This window comes from Chroicocephalus ridibundus, chromosome 1 (assembly GCF_963924245.1).
Source record: "Chroicocephalus ridibundus chromosome 1, bChrRid1.1, whole genome shotgun sequence".
NCBI classification, from domain to species: domain Eukaryota; kingdom Metazoa; phylum Chordata; class Aves; order Charadriiformes; family Laridae; genus Chroicocephalus; species Chroicocephalus ridibundus.
The window spans coordinates 97,760,873-97,777,353 of record NC_086284.1 but is presented as its reverse complement, the minus strand read 5'-3'; the positions used below and the strand labels follow the sequence as shown (position 1 = coordinate 97,777,353).

Sequence of the window (16,481 nt, the reverse complement as noted above, 5' to 3'; positions counted from 1 at the left end):
CTTTTCAACTAGAACGGCGCAGACTTGGGATACTTTGTCTTTAGCATCAACGAGTTCTCTGCCATATAAATTCAGAAAGTTTTGGGAATTTTCTGTCACTAGATACTTCTCACTTTCTAGTTAACCTTTCTCTACTTACTTACTGATATAGCTACCAACATCACTACTTCTAAAGTGTAACCACTGGTAGGACTTCACTTGTCCAAAAAAACAAAGAGATATTGCTCCCAAGTTATGTACCTGAAGGAAAGCTTAAAAATCAAATGCTCTGTTCAACACAATGCATGTACGGAAGAACTGAAATGAAGCGCAGAAACATACGACTATTCCTCCTCCCCATTTATGGAATACCCTTTGCTGTCACGCTCCTCCGGGACAGTTCTCAGGGCCACAGTTCAGTAGCAAATGTTGCTATTTAATTCCCTCTTATCTTTAATTCAACTTTTTGCCACTTTTTTTTTTTTTCTTCTATCTCTGGTTTTATCCATCCCCTCATAATGCCTTTGATTGTAATAGCCTGTACGTTTCAAAAATCCTTGCAATAAATGCCACGTCTTAGGCCATTTTCATCCTTTTACACTTGGATCTTTAATTTCCCTGCTACAATGACCTATGGCTCAGCTGCGGAGCTCAAGGGCCCCGAGACTGGGCTCCTTGGAAAGCGAGTTGTCCCCTCCGTCCAGCTCAGGAGTCCCCCTTCCCCCCCCGCCCACCCGATTGCCAACGCTTGGAAACATCCAGTGACTACAAATGTTTCGCTTCCATCATGCGCTTCGTAATTTAAGAAGCAGAAGTGCTTCGTAATAACTACAACTGATGTAAATATTAACTTGTGCCGTTTTAATAAAATGAAACAAAAGCATTCTAAATCATAGCAGCTTATAGACCAAAACCGTCCACCGGTCAGGAGCAGAGTGTAATCAGTAAGTATGAAAACCGCAAAATATTTAAAGCCCTGCAGCGGTTCAAATCCATGACAAAACCTCCGAGCAGAGCGAGCAACGGTGCCTGACGCCCTGCTGGTTTGGTCTACTTGCTCATTGGCAAAATACGATTTTCCTTCCTTGGTAATAGCATCTCCTCTTTTCCAAAGGGGAGGACAAAGTACAAAGCCCTTTTGATCAGCGCCCAGTAGCTCTTTTCCCTAGTTAGCAGTATTCTTTTACAGCACTGAGAAACGAGGTCTTTTTGTTTACCGTTAGTTGAGGTAAGTTATCTTGCTTTTATTTGGGTTTAAGACTACTGTAAAGGAGTAGCTTTTCAGTTGCAGCATGGTTTGTCAAGATTACAATAGTTATGACTGCATAAAATACATAAGTAAAAAAATTATGATTTGTAGAGCTTGTTATCAAGAGCTGAGACTTACATCTTTACAGAACTGCAAATACTGGCTTCCTAACTGCTAGCTGATAATTTTGCCGGCAAGAGCATTTGTTATACTTTTTTTTTTGTTTTTAACCTCTACACCCTTTTGTCCAGCTGTTGTAAGAACTAGCGAGAAAGTTGTTTGTAACTACAGTCAAACTGTTGTAACAGCATCAGACAAGCTGTACCGATTCTTCATTAAAACACCCTTCATTTGAAGCTACAAATGTCCGAGGCGATTCTTTTTGTTCAAAAAGAAACTATCAGCATGCTCTGCGCCTTTAACACTTCACATCGATTACAAAAAATTTAACAATGCAATCACTAACATACCCCACTAATGAGAAATTATGAGAAATTGTTTGACGCAGAACCTTCTGCATCAGTCAACTCTGATCGATAAGAAAGCTATCCATTTTGAAATTTAGATTTAATGCATGTTCAAGAAGCTAATGAGAAAGGAGCAACTTAAAATAAATACCATCATTAAAACTGCAAACTGTTACAATGATATATTATAAACTTGTCCTAGATAAACCTAGTGCTTCAAAAATTTACCAGTGAATTCGTATTACAAAATATGTGAAAATACAATAGTATACCACAAAACAACATCCTTTTTGGGGTCAACAATGACGCCAAGATGATTCAGTCTTAACTTTTTAAATTGTTAATAGAACATATTGTAATATATAAGTTGCAATTTGGTTGAATTCTAGAGAACATCCCCACCCAAACTCAAATTCACCTTTTTCATTCCTCCTCTAAAACTAGTGCCAAACTTCCTGTCAAAGCCAGTATTTTCTCGAAGAGCTTTAAAGTTTAGCCGTTACTTATTTTCTACTACTACATTTTGGCAGCAACTATTTATTGGTTTGTTATTGCAAAAAGTGCAATTTAACAATAAACCAGTCTGAAGGTCATTTTATGTCTTGAGGATACATACCATATATTTCTTTAAAAATAATCATACTTTTGTAAGCAATACTTTACAGTAGACACCTCAAATCTACCATAGATGTAAAACTTAAAACGAGAAAAATTTAGTCTCTAAATCTTTATACACATATTTATATTCGAGTTTCTATATATATTATATATATACACAAGCACAAGAGTATATATAAAATATATATATAATCAGATTCAAAAGAGAACAAAAACTGGGCACTGTACATAAAATCTTTTTAAAACTCAAACAATAGAAAAACTTTAAACATTAAACAATTTTAATAAAAGTTTCTGTACAATGCTAAGCAGTTTTATTTACATATAGAAAATGTAATAGGAGTAGTGTTTGAAATTACAGAACTCCTTAAAATTTCAATGGCAGGTAATCTGGAAAAAATAACAGCATTCCATTCACAAATATTTTCAAGCAATAAATATGTATTTATAAATAGTGTAAATTTACATCAAGATTAGAAACAAAAATCACAAATCTGAAGTTTATTCCTTAGTCTATGTGCAACCCATTTATCTTTGTGACTTGGCTGTTAATTGTTTTAAATTTTATTTAGGAACAAAAAGTGTAACCGTCATGGTTTCAAAACAAGACAGAAAAACATAAAAGCAGTAAAAAAATTTATATCACCTAACTCTTCACATTAAAAAAAAAAAAAAAAAAAGTTGCCCAAAGAAAGACTTAAAATTTCTAACTACCTTACAAAGAAATGACCAGCTAAGCTAGTACTTTTCCAAGGGAAATTCTGAAGGGGAAAAATGGATGAAACCAACTCATCAGCCCAGAAACAGAGAAATACAAAAGAGGTGGTCTTCAAGTCAGTAGTCTGTATAATGTTGCCAGTTTTGTCAGATATATACAAAACATGGAATTATTTTTTTGAAGTACAGCTGGATGAGCTTTATTTGTTTTGAGTTCTGGAGTAGGAGGCAGTGCTCTCTCCTGTCCAGTTGGTTGACACTCCGCACTTGGAAGGTTGCATAGACACAGCTTTCAGCCAGCAGCCTTACGGGATAGCTACAAAAATCAGTGGTGCAGAACTGGGTCACTTCCTGAATATCAGAAAAGTTTTCATTTAATGTCCATGAAAAAATGTCAAGATGAGGAGGATGGCAATGGAGGAGCCTGAAAAAGAAAACATTAAATTACCTTTTCTACAAGGGTGTAAAACTCATTTGTTCAACCAAGACCTGCGCAAACGGTAACCATGAGAGTTTAAAGTCACACGCGCTACTGTTTTTACACTTTAGGCCTTTTTCAAATGGATACTGGATTTTCTTTTCCAACTTACTCAAATACAACGCATATTTTATGACTGCTCTGCATCAGGATTTTCCCTATACTGCAGACCGGAGTATGCTGTAGGGATGTCTGTGTTAATACAATGTGAACTGCCAAAACAAGTCCCACTGTGGCAGCAAAGAGCTCCATGTGGGTTCAGTATGGATATATCTTTATATACTCTAAAACAGGGATTCTCAACCTGTTTACCAATGGCGGGGAGGGAAGGATTGTCCATTTGCGTCTCTCTAAATGCCTTGTGGGCTTCATTTTTTCCCCCCCTCTACCTTAGCAATAACATATAACCCTGAAGTTACGGTATCTGTGGAAAGGGTCTCAGATTCTCCGACATGGGAACAAAGTTAGGGTTTTTTTGGTCTTTTTTTTTTTTTTTTTTGTAATCCTGGAAGACACCACCAGAGCACCCCAAGAGTGAAGTAAGCGAGGTGGCTTGTTCCTGCCTGCTTTCAGGAGACAAAGTCTATAAGATACCTAACTATTTCCCAATATTGCACTTTGTGGCATTACCACCAAAATGCTGAATCTTTGATGGCATTTCCTTCTCTTTTCCCGCTCATCAGTCCTGTCATGATGCGGAATCCCTTCAAGAAGTTGCCCACAGTCTTTAAAGATACTTGTAATCATACTATAGTACCCACCCATGAAACACTTCCACTAGCTGATCCCCATATTTCCTCCCAATACTTCACCCCCGACACAGAGCCTCTCCGTTAGGCCTATTGCACCTTTGCCATCTGAGAATATCTTCGTCCTGTGACTTGCAACAAACCTCATCTCTTCTCCTAGATCTGAGAGATGTCACTTTTAGGCTATGACTCTTCTCAATCGAGATTGTATCCCCTTTAAAAGAAATTAATGTGCACACCAATTTCACAAGAGAACAATTATTAATGAATGCCCTTCAGGACTGCAGGTATAGGCTTTGGTGGGGGAAGGAGCTGCTCACAGGTTGAGAACCCTTGTTCTAGGGACAGCATCATCACTGCTACCTATATAACATTATAAACACAGACAACAAAATACCCCTCCCTCCCCCCCTCTTTTCCATACAGAAACATTCTTGCCCATTTCAACTCAACTGGATGACGTATCTGAGAACAGGTGTTGATTTATATGCTTTTCTATAACAGATCATCACTTCGAAATTGCAGTATTTCACAAACTATAACGACAATGGGCTCCTAGAAGTATGAACTGAAGTTCAACCACCTCAGGCTCTGTAGGACCAATGAAGAGAATTAAATTCAGAGTACCTGGTCCCGCACTCTCACCAGCCTGAACCTTGAGGCCTTAGCTCAAAAGGTCACAACTTATCATGCAAGCATTACATGGAATAATTGTCTAAACACACATTTTCTGCAGCACCTGGAAACGAATCAAAAGGCACAGCCATTTCAGGGCTGTTGTATTTAATTCAACATGAAATTCTCATAACTCTTAGTCCAATATTTGTCTCCTTTGACAGAAAGGCAAGGCTTATAAATAAATCCAGCATCGCTTTCATTGTGATTACAAACAAGCCATCTTTGCCTGAAACAATGAAACCTGGGTGAAATGTTAGGACAGTTGTGCTGACACAGTTCAAAGCAGGAGGCTGCCATATATAGCACAAAGCTATAATGGCAAAGAGGCTTTTTGCTTTAAATTGAAATGCAAAGGAGGCCCCAAGCCAAAAGACAGAACTGTTTGAGAGCATCCACTTGCTAAGCAGAAGGACAGTGCTGATTTGGGAGGGGATGGGTGGGGAAGGGGAAGGAAGGGGTCTGAGTGCATAGGATGCTCTGCTGCTATACTGACTTCATACCACAACCAATGTATTAGAGATGCTCTTGAACCTGGTGCTAGTTTCTCCAAGCTTCACTGTCCTGATTCTTCCCATCTCCATCTGATCCAGTTATGGTCTTCAGGTGATCTCTATTGGATTTTTAAAGCCACAACTTTATGAATTGTAACATCATACTTTTCCTGAAAACTCAGCGGTTATGTTCTGCAGTAAGTTACTCTACTATTTCACATAATTCTGACTCTTCAGCGCTTTGCTCTGTAAATATCACACACAACCCATACCTCCATTTGAATCAGAAAGTCCACGGTACTCACACAACGGAGTACCAAGACAGCCTACGACTGCTTTACAAATAATGTATTTATGCACCCACTTATTAATTTGACTTACTAATGTAAATTGATCATAGACTTGCATCAAGTCCTCCATTTTGTACTGTTCTAGCACCACAAAATTTTCCAGGTTCGTGCTTATCTTTCGTGCACAGTCTTGGCAATGTACGACATAGGTCTTTCGAGAATTGCTCTCACTAGTGACAAAAAGCAGATCAAAGACTTCCACCTATTAGATAGGAAACAGAAAGTCAGCTGTTACAATTTCATTTTTAAAAAGTTGAACCACAAAAACTGTATTTTCTTTAAGATTTTCACCCTTACCCTGTGCATGCAAAGAGAAAAATTAGGTTTGTTCAGGGAATAACGTATACTCCTAAGGCTCAAGCAGAAAAGTGAAATATTCTAAACCCACTAATACTACACTCAGAATGTCTGCATGAACAGCACTATGGGAAAGCTTTTGATCAATATTGACAAAGCAGGATTCATACTCTGAACAGGGGTTGCTCAGTAACATGGGGATTTATAACAATTAGCCCTAATTTTCCTTTTTTTAAATTTGTCTGCAAAAGAAGTTTGTGATTTATTTCCTTACTACTCAGTCACATGCTCATCCTGCCCAAGAGGCTCAGTGAGAAAATAACTAGAAACTGATTTTCAAGGGGTAGAAAAAATTTATTTTCTTTTAAGCTTCATGAAAACTGTTATCCAATACTTTAAAGGAACTATTAACAGAAAGTAGAATCAAAAATTTCAGCAAAAAGGTTATGTCCTGTGAAGAAAATGTACTTAAATTCTCTCTCTTTTGGGGCTCTTGTTGACTTCTGAAATGAAGACAGATACACCTTTAAAATGAAGCTCAGCAGATCAAATTATATGCAGGAAGGGATAACAACTTTTTATAATAACTGAGAACTGAAAATCGACCTAGCGTATAACAATGTCATGAAGCACGGTAGAAGAGACTGCAGCAAAATACAGCCTGTGTCTAGAAAAACAGCTTGATAAGCTCTTTGAAGACAGTATTGCATCACACATCTGTGCTTATGGCATATAGTAGATGCTGCAACTTAAAAGCAAAATTAGAACAGCAACAACAATGAAAGACAGGACAAAATTTAAATAAATATTATAGTAGTACACAGGACCAACACATATTTCTACTGACCTCACAAATGCTACAGTAATGAGCTGGCTCGTCCTTTGCTCGTCCATGCCAGACAATCTCTTTTCCTGCAGCAATTAGAGCTTCCCTCAGTGTCTGACACTGTTTGAGAGTTCTTAACAGGCAGTACCTGCAATCAAAATCAGTGGTATGTTCAGTTCAATATTCAACTTTATAGCAAGATATAGGCCTTAATTTCTTCCAAGACCCTGCACCTGGAGTTTCCTCTTCCTCCGGGATTTCAGAAACAGCTGGCTAATAAGAACCAGTATGGACCTCTGTGCTTTGCTCCATTTCAGTCCTGCCCCCCTTGCCCTGCAAACAGGGCATTTTCGACTAGACATCCTTCATTTTTGACTAGAACACATGAATGCTCTTTTAAGCACAGTAAAACAATGTGTTTTCAAAAGCAATTAATGTATTTTATTTTGAACTATCAATTTAGCAGCAAAAAGTTTGAACTGCCAAGTTCAAAATAACTGTTTACATTTTGTATAAATGACTACAGCCTATAAAAGAACTGTTTTAACTAACATTCTAAAAACCCTGTTACAAGTATTTTCTGCCAAGTAAAAGGGAAAAACAATAGACAGGTTGGTATTAGAAAAAGAAGCCCCTCCATAGTTAAAAAAATTAATTTTGAAAAAGGGATAAAAAAAATTTAACACTTATTTTATGAATGAAGAACTGGTCAAATGTCAAATTAAAATCAACAATTCCCAGCCATACTTCTGTAAAGGATAAAAAAAAATAATTTTATATTCACAATTTTATATGGTTCTCTTCTGTGCTAAGAAGTCTAACTTGTTTTCTAGCATCGTACGAGCTACAGATGTTCTCTAAAAAAAAAAATTGGCAAAATAGGTCGCCGGATTTCTAAATTACAATGTTATTTACAATAATTTTTAGCTCTTAGCCATCCTATTTATTTGAGCCGCAGCCTCTGCAGCCTTTAATTTTCTCCTCCACAGGGTGGTTACGTTACATGCTCATTAGATGCAGAAGGAAGATTGAAAAAATGTAAGGGGAAGAATAAACATTGGACAGAAAACAAAGTGCTTACAAGTTCTATCAAAATGTTTTCAGCTTGATCCTTCTCCCATTTTAAAGCCTTAAAAATGTAATATATACGTTCTTTTTTTCTTTTTTTTTTGAAATGTTTCTTTCATGTGTTTCCAAGTAGTTAATAGAATCTTAGGCTTATTTTGAGATACTCTCCTCTTGATGTTATACGCTCAGACTGTTCATCTTCACTAAAAACAAGGCTATAGCTTCATTAATACCGTCACCGTAAAAAAATGCAAAACTGAAAGCATGTTTCTATGTTAAACATCATATTTTCAGATACTGAATTTCAAGAAAATTAAACAGCTCATTTAGCTGTAACTCCATCAACACTCTCAAAGTTTGATGTTAATGGGACTTACGTTGCTAAGGCCAACCATATGTAATAGATCATGTATTAATTCACTTGAGTGTTGGGCTAAAGTAAATGTGCGTCTGATAAGTTTAGTAACTTTGGTATAGCATTCTTTTCTGCAATACAGCCTGATTTCAAATAAACTTAAAAGCTACCATTTTTCTCTTCTCTTCTGCTGTTAGCCAGAAAAGTCTTTGGGTATGCCAAAGAGCAACTGGAAGCACATGTGCACACTTGCCACCATTGTGCTCCACTCCCGACTTCCAAAGAGTTTCAAAGTGTGATTTTCAAAGAGTTTTCTAGTGTTACAGTTGTGAAAAAAGAATTGCCCAAAATGTAACCCACACATAACACTACTGCAATGTTTGCCAAATTTGCAACCAAAGCCAAAAACAATAGCTAGAAGGTGAAATCTCCCTCCTTGGATAAAATTCAGATCCTAGTTATGGCACTTGAAAACATAAATGTTAACTATTTCATGCTGTCAAAGAATGGAGAAAGCATACAAACTACCACTTTCGAAACGCACCACAATTTCTTAAGTATGGGAAGCCTAAAGAAAGCCGAAAAGGTGTCTAGCAGAGTCACAACGTCTAAGTTAAATGATGTCAGCTTTTAGTATTTTAGGTCCCCTTTTATTCTTATACAGTGAGAATTCAGTAAAAAGAAAACCTGGACCATCTCTCTCTCAAATTCTTTACAGGTATGGCATAAAGAACCTGAGTAAATCATGTCCAGTCAAATTCAAATATTTAAGAGAGGAAAATTTTAAAATGGACATCATCCTGATTTATTATAGAAGGGCACTGAGAAACCTGTTTGAATATTAAATATCCAGTAAAACTTTTCAAAGTGTGGAGACCATCTCAATGGCAATGCAAAACTGACCTCTTTGTCTTTCAGCAATGTATCTTCCCTACTGAAACCAAAATGTATTTTATCTGGCTTCATGATTTTGTGCAGAATCATTTCTCCCACGTCAAGTTCTTTTATGTTTTTAAAACTATTTTTGTCAAAGAACTTAGTATTTCAGTTACTTTGGAATTAATTTTTTAAGCCCTTATTACTATGTTCTCACTACCTCTAAAATTCTTCTCTTGCTCAGATGCATTTGTAAAAGTCCTTCTAGCTTTCATCTAAGAGGTTTGCAGTTCATTTTTCTTTTCTTGAGGGTTGTGCTCCCTCAGTCAAGTTTTAAATCATTCTGTCCGCCTGTGTTCCTGCTCATGATTCTACTGTTAATATCAAATCTTTAAAAGACATCTCAGGAGAAAGGTTTAGTTTTTGCTTTGCCTTTTATCTGGACAGCACCAAGTTGTACATTAACTAAAAATATAAAGAAGCTTCAGATTTCTTGCAAAATCAAAGTTTCCTTCTATTATTTTTTTTTCCCCCATACTGCTATTCTATTTCTTTTCATCATTAATCTGGTTTCCAATATTTATATGTATGCTTAAATTTTAGTTTATTGCCTCTGTAGTGGTTACTCTCACATAAACCAACAAGAAATTTGTATTTGTGTTTCAAATTGGAATTCCAAATTAATTTTTATCATTTTCCAAGAGCTATTCTTTTGTGCTATTCTGATACCTAAGAAGGCCCAGAGAGTAAGTTGAACTACCCAAACACTTCAGGTATCTTCAATGTACAATTTTAGATACAGGCCTGCATTTTGGCAAAAACAATGACAGCTGTGTCACCGAAACATTTTTTTTCCCCAATGACAAACGAAAAGTCAGCTATTCAAGATGAAATTCAACCAGCTGTATTAGAAATCACTATTTCTCAAGTGTTTTCTTATACACACGCATACACACACACAAATGTCTATATTTTGTACATCATAAAATCCAGGAGCAACGGACAACAGCTATTTGCCAGCTGGTGCTATTTTCCTGCAGACAAGCAGTCCATAAAAAAAAAAAATAATAACGCAACTACTTTCCTATCTTAAGGAGATCGTGAAGGTTTCTGCATTTCCAGTATGCTAACAAAGCCAAGGTCAGATACCAGACTGTTTGTTCTGGTGACACCCATTTCTAGTAACAGCTATACCATAACCTACAATGAAGAGGTAACTGCTACTGGATGTTACAAACCAGAGCTCATCATTGGATCTTCTTCCCCTCTGCACACACAGCACAGAACCTGGGGTTTGGCTGACAACTAACTTGGATGGAGGGCTTAATCCAAGTAAACTGGAAATAGTTTCAGTAGACTGGAAAAAACACAACGCATACAAGACCAATTGTATCTGCTCCTCAGCATCTTTGTTTATTTCTGAAGTACACCTAAAATTTAGGTCTCTCGCTAGAAAAAGCTCAGCTGCTGGCAGCCAGCAAGACAATAGAAAACCACCATTCTGTCTGCTGTGTTTCTTCCCAATGTTTTAAAAGATTCTCTTGGAGAAGGATGCTATGCTCAGTCATGTTTTTCTCCTTTTAAGCCTAAACCATGGCAAAAAAACCCCTTAACGTGTACAAATGCAAATACAGGTGCCAAAAAATCAAAATCCTATTTCCAAAAACATTACAGAACTGTTTCAAGCTTTAGAATAGATGCCTGCTGGGCTAAATGGCCTTTTTGGCTTCCTCTCTCCCACAACCTGCTTCTTTTTCTCATTTCTAACTATTCAGTTTCTCCTCTCCTTTTTATGACAGCTAGCATCCTGACTATGAGCACTAATAGCTTAATTGAAGGGGCAGGATTGTCAAGCCTTCAGTAAAGATTTTCTTCAACCTAGGTATTACTAGACTTTAAGAAAGTATTCACGCGTAAATGCTATTCCAAAACCTAGCTTTACAGTGACTAAAAATCTCCCTGTCTTCAAATTCCAATATTCTTGATCCTTACAAAGTTACCATTTCACCAATTCCACCATTCTGCAACAGATGTTCAAGTCTAAATTAAATTCCTACTGTGAAAAGGTGTCTCACTCACATGTCATCAATAAATCCTACTAGGGAGAAAAAAGACATTATTTTTCTTTGCTCTTTTTCTGTAAGTTAACCCACCCATTTTTTAAAGGTCCATTTCAAGGCAAATTATAAAAGGACAATGCTTGTGGATCCAGTATGTTGACAAAACTAAGAAGTGCTCAAGCCGTAAGCTTCTTTGGTAGGCTTAAGGAAAACAGAAAGTGTTGCTGCCGGAGTATTTTCATGATGAGTAATGTGCTTTGGAATTCATTCCCCCCACTTCCTTTAGGACAAACCTACAATATATGCTGAAACGTCCATTCATTCCTTGACCTAGCTATAACGATGCTGCAACATGATTTGTATTTACTTGAAGTTGAACTTTTTTAAAAAAATAAATTACTGAATGTGCTCCGAGCCTGGAATATTCTTGCATTTTGGAATATGTGTATGAGAAATGTCACTAAACTCACTTATCATTTTACAGATCAATTCATTGTTCAGAAGGAAGAGCAAGAGAAGGTGGCTTTCAAATTCCTACTTTCCTTTATTTAAACACTTATACTGGATCTCCAAATGAAGTGTGTGAGCACTAACTAGAGGTTCTAGGAATGTAAAATTAAGTTTAACTTTGCTGTAAAAATGACTAAACATTCTAATATTTGGGTTGATGACTTAATTTTGTTATTTCTGATGGTATGTACTCTGAACAGCTTTTGTCATCTAAGTCAACTTCTGTAAACTGGTGTATTAAGTCTATGCAATGTTTAACAAAAAAGTAATTACATCATTCTAAAGCTATGCCACAATAACATCAAATTAATTGTATTTATAAATGGATTATTTGAAAAACAGATTGTAAAATAATTCTGGTTTGATTGTCGGGAATGGAAAAGTCTTACAAAGGATTACTTACAAACCAACTATTGGTTTATGCTGGAAGAGGAACTGGGTACAGTAAATGTTCAAATAAGTAAAACTTACTTTATCATTTCAAAAAGCTTTGGATCCGAGACCTTGATATTTCGAGCCATATTCCATGAAAGATGAACCATGGGTACTATGGACTTTACGCTCTGCAGTTTATTCCACTCGTACCGTTCCACCGCCAATTTATATTGACAAGCTACACAAAAACAAAATTACAGAAGCAATTAGTGAAGTTAAGAAACAGTTATCAACTACACCCAAAATCATTTGCTTATAACCAAAATTAATACCTTTTCAGGCTAGATTAAACTTCATTTGCAATGATCCATTAATCCCAACTACACTTGAATTCTATAAAATTTCTTTTAAAAAGTGTATTTATGATGCTAAAAGAATGCACAGTACCACAACAGCAACAACTGTCTGAAAATAACTGGCTGACAAATGTTCAATTCTATGGTGAACAGAGAGCACTATTTCAAAAAGGGTTACTTAAAAAAATCTTCAAATATTTCAGATTATAAAAAAAGTCTATATTTTAAATGTCTACATCTCACTTTATTCCTCTTTGTCATATTTTTACAATGCTATGGTATATAATTTGTCTTGAAAAGGAAGACTGCACCTCGAGAGATTTGTTGCAATGAGTCAGACTTTTTCATTAAGCAGCCTACTCACCCTGCCCTTTTTAAAAAAAAAAAAAAGTTTTACAAAATTTACTGTGACTAAACACGTGAGCTCTGTATCAGTCAGTCATGCAATCGTGGAGATATACTATTTATTGCACCATAATGAAATAAAGACACACCTTAAACTATTTAAGAAAAGGGGAGTTTTTTGGAAGTACATTCTCTTCAAATGCTTGACAGAATCTCATTTTAGCAGTGAGATTTCCATTCATTCTCACATCTAAAAACCTTCCAAGACCACAGTTCAAAACTAAAGACTTTTAGAGCAGAAGGTCTGGAAAAAAATATTCACTTTATGAACAAAATTTTACAACTGTTTGCATTTCCCGATGCTTTCACTGAAAAGCGATTAGGTATCTGTCGCCCTGAGAAAGTTAGATTGGACAAGTCCTTAAGTCATATGCAAGCTATAGAGCAGTCTGCTGGGTAGAAAAAAGGTTGGGGAAAAAAGTTAAGAAATGGCCTGCCTACAAGACAGAGTGTATGAATTAATCTAAATAGTTTATTCTGCTATTGTTTGCTACACAATCGTAATGTTTACAAGTCCATTAAATGAACAAGTGCAAAGACTGCATTTTTGCTGCTTTCTCTTCCTCTTACCAATGGAATTACTTAAAGCTTCAACACAATGTTTTAAAATACAGTAATTTTTTTTTTTAATCTAGTAAAGCATGGTAAATTAGTAAGAAATGGCAGTTTCTGTTGCAAATGTAGTACAACGTTACCGAATTACGTAATTCAGCACAGGCAGTACTCAACCATACCTGTAAGAGGGCCAACATTCCACGCAATGTTGTTGCACCAACCAATAGCCTGAACCCAATGAACAGTGCCAGCGTTTATCCACACCAAATCCCCTGGTCTTTGAATAAACCTATAAACTGGGACATTGGCTTCATACAAATCTTCCAAGTTTGGCCACCAAGATCCCATTAGGAAATTCATGTTATTCCTGAAACAATAGGAAAAATAAAGTCTTCAGCATTTATCTGCTATTAGTGGTTGATACTTCAATTAAATTACCTGTGAAAACTGATCACTGTGATAAATGCTTTCTGCATCTCATCAGTGACCCAGGAGGACTACTCTGTAAAATTCCTGATCCTAATTCCACAGTTCACAGGCTGCAATACATTAAAACACTTGACCATCTGGCTGCCCATGTGAAGCCAGTTTATGGCTTCCAGTTATTTTCTATTTACCTTCAAATTTCCCAGTATTTTATTAATGCTGTGGCATTTTATTAACGCTTGGTCAGATCTAGTGTGAGACTGGTGCTGAATGCTGCTTTTTTAACCAGGAACTGATTTTATACACAGACCACACCAGCTCTTAAGAACGCTTTCTGTTTTGAACAATGCCAACCATGTACTCGTACTGGCAGCTTATGCACGTGAAGCTTGTCCAACAAGCAACCTGTTGGCACCATCTCAACCGTGATCCACAGGTCTATGCTATGTTCAGCCACGACATGTCGACCCTCCTGAGAAGCATGAAAAAACACGTCCATATGGATTTCCTAAGCACGAACTCTTCCACTATGGTTATGCAAAATACACACTTCTTTCCCATCCTTATCCTGATTTTATACTGTTTTTATACTGCACCATGACACATCATTCGCAATTCACTGTTTTCAAGGACAATTCAGTGCCTCCATCAGGCACTCTAGACATTTTATGAGGTTATCAAGATCTTAGTTTCTCTGTCACCCTCAGGAGGACAGTGTCATGGGGGTAAAAGGCATGTTGTCATCAGAGACACTGCAACTGCATGAGTACAATTACAATTTTGAGATGGCTAATCTTTGTAAAGGTGGATGAAATATGAACAGTGGTCAGTAGACAGCCAGAAAATACAGAGTACAGAGATGAATCTGAAGAGCTCTGGAAAAGTTCTGAAGAAAAGTCAAGAGTTTAGTCCAGTTTTAACTGGGAAAGCTAAGAAGAAAAATCTCTTCCTTAAGATCAGTTTCAGAGGCTACCGCCTGAATGCTAACATGATTAGGGGAGACAATTGCTCCTCCTTTTTTTTTTTGGGGGGGTGGGGAGACGGGGGGTTGTGGGTGTGTGTGTAGTGAGGTGTGGTGGTGCATGGGCATGTTCTGCTTGTTTTTAAAGCATCCACTCAACACAAGGCACAACACAGAAACCCCAGTCTTAAAGCTGGCCAAGTATTTCCCCAACGGTCAGAGCACCTCAACTTTTCCAGCAAGCTACAAACATTTAAGTGTATGCAAAGCATGCCATGACACCTCCTGGGGTCCGAGCTCTCCCTCTAGATGCAGCAAGAAACCATGCCAAAATACCAATGACTCTGTACTTGCTTGTGTACAACATGTACATTAATCATAATAAAGATTAATAGCATACATCACCAGGAAGATACTTTAGTCCATCACTCCTAAAAAAAACCAAACCCAACACCAACAAACCAAAACAAAACCCCAACGCCCTCACCCCCAACTTTGTTCCAGCAGTCCACTGCAATAGCTCTAGAAAGTCATGACACCATTATAAAAGCATCACCATTTGGTAACAGTAGAGGCAGCTTTAACATGCATGATAGAGTGCCTAGATTAACAGCAAGGACTAAGATGGATTTTCTGATGTGGAAATGTTATGCTACAAAAACTGGATTGATGCCACACAATACACATTGCTAGCAGACAGTCTATGCTTATACTAAACTTCTTATTCCATCTTAATGTAGTATAAATTGGAATCTTGAACCTAGGCGAGCATTAGCTACTACCAATCTCTCACTTGTATATACTTCATTCCTGTGTTCGAAAAAAAAAACAAATAATGGACCCAAATGTTAATTTTTGAAAGCAAGACAATCCAAGTTTCTATACATTGTACAAATACCATATTTTGTATAAATTCTAGATTTTGCATTTTGACTTATTTTAAAAGACTTTTCTGACTGCATGGAAAACTGGAAAAATAATGTCCTCTTACAGCACCCTCGGTAATTTCCCCCCTTAGGTCTGAGAAAGGCACAGAGAACTTGATAAAAACAGAGAAAAACAGCACGCCCAGCTTACTTTTCACAGAAGTCGTTCATGACACCCCAATAGCTTTCAGGGACAACAAACCATTCACAGTCACCTGGACCAATATTTATATTTACGGAACAAAAGTTGTTATTTTCTTGATGACCTGAAATTTAAGAGAAAAAATAAACACACTTCATGTAAGGCTGACCTATCAAAATAATGCTATGAAAACGCAAAGTTACAAGTACTAAAAAACCCTACATCATAGTTTAAGTATTTGTACATATTTTTATATGACACTTCTACACACTACTTAGGTGCTTCACAGTGTTAAGAAATGCACTTGAGCTCCCAGTGACAAGAGAATTCCGCTTTTGTTAGTTTGTGGAAAATAAAAAGCTGGAACTACCAATCTTGCAAATCTGACCAGTACTTCAGCAGTTCCCTTTTTGTAGAAACGAATGCTTCAGGATGCTAAAGCTTAGATTTTGTGTTTTATGCTAGCTCTTGACAGTCCCAGTCAGGAGCAAGACTTCACGACTTCAGGCACTGAGTAAGACAAGTAGTAAGAAAATCTGTCACAAAGAGCTTTCAAAATCAATGTAG

The 16,481-nt window shown here is 36.8% G+C and overlaps 1 protein-coding gene across 13 annotated transcripts in view; it reads right to left on the bottom strand.

The window, feature by feature from the left end:
- Positions 1 to 1,776: 1,776 nt before the first annotated feature.
- The window catches only part of KDM6A (lysine demethylase 6A), a 161,073-nt gene continuing 146,368 nt past the window's right edge, over positions 1,777 to 16,481 (bottom strand). For 6 of the 13 annotated variants that reach the window (XM_063344335.1, XM_063344385.1, XM_063344377.1 and 3 more), the window contains 5 exons: positions 15,924 to 16,038; positions 13,639 to 13,826; positions 12,240 to 12,381; positions 6,921 to 7,047; positions 1,777 to 5,978 (listed from right to left, as the gene is read on the bottom strand). In XM_063344335.1, coding sequence (XP_063200405.1) covers positions 5,682 to 5,978; positions 6,921 to 7,047; positions 12,240 to 12,381; positions 13,639 to 13,826; positions 15,924 to 16,038 — 869 coding nt within the window. In that variant the 3' untranslated portion in view covers positions 1,777 to 5,681. The remainder of the gene's footprint in view (positions 5,979 to 6,920; positions 7,048 to 12,239; positions 12,382 to 13,638; positions 13,827 to 15,923; positions 16,039 to 16,481) is intronic. The other 7 variants (XM_063344368.1, XM_063344403.1, XM_063344394.1 and 4 more) reach the window with 4 other exon arrangements.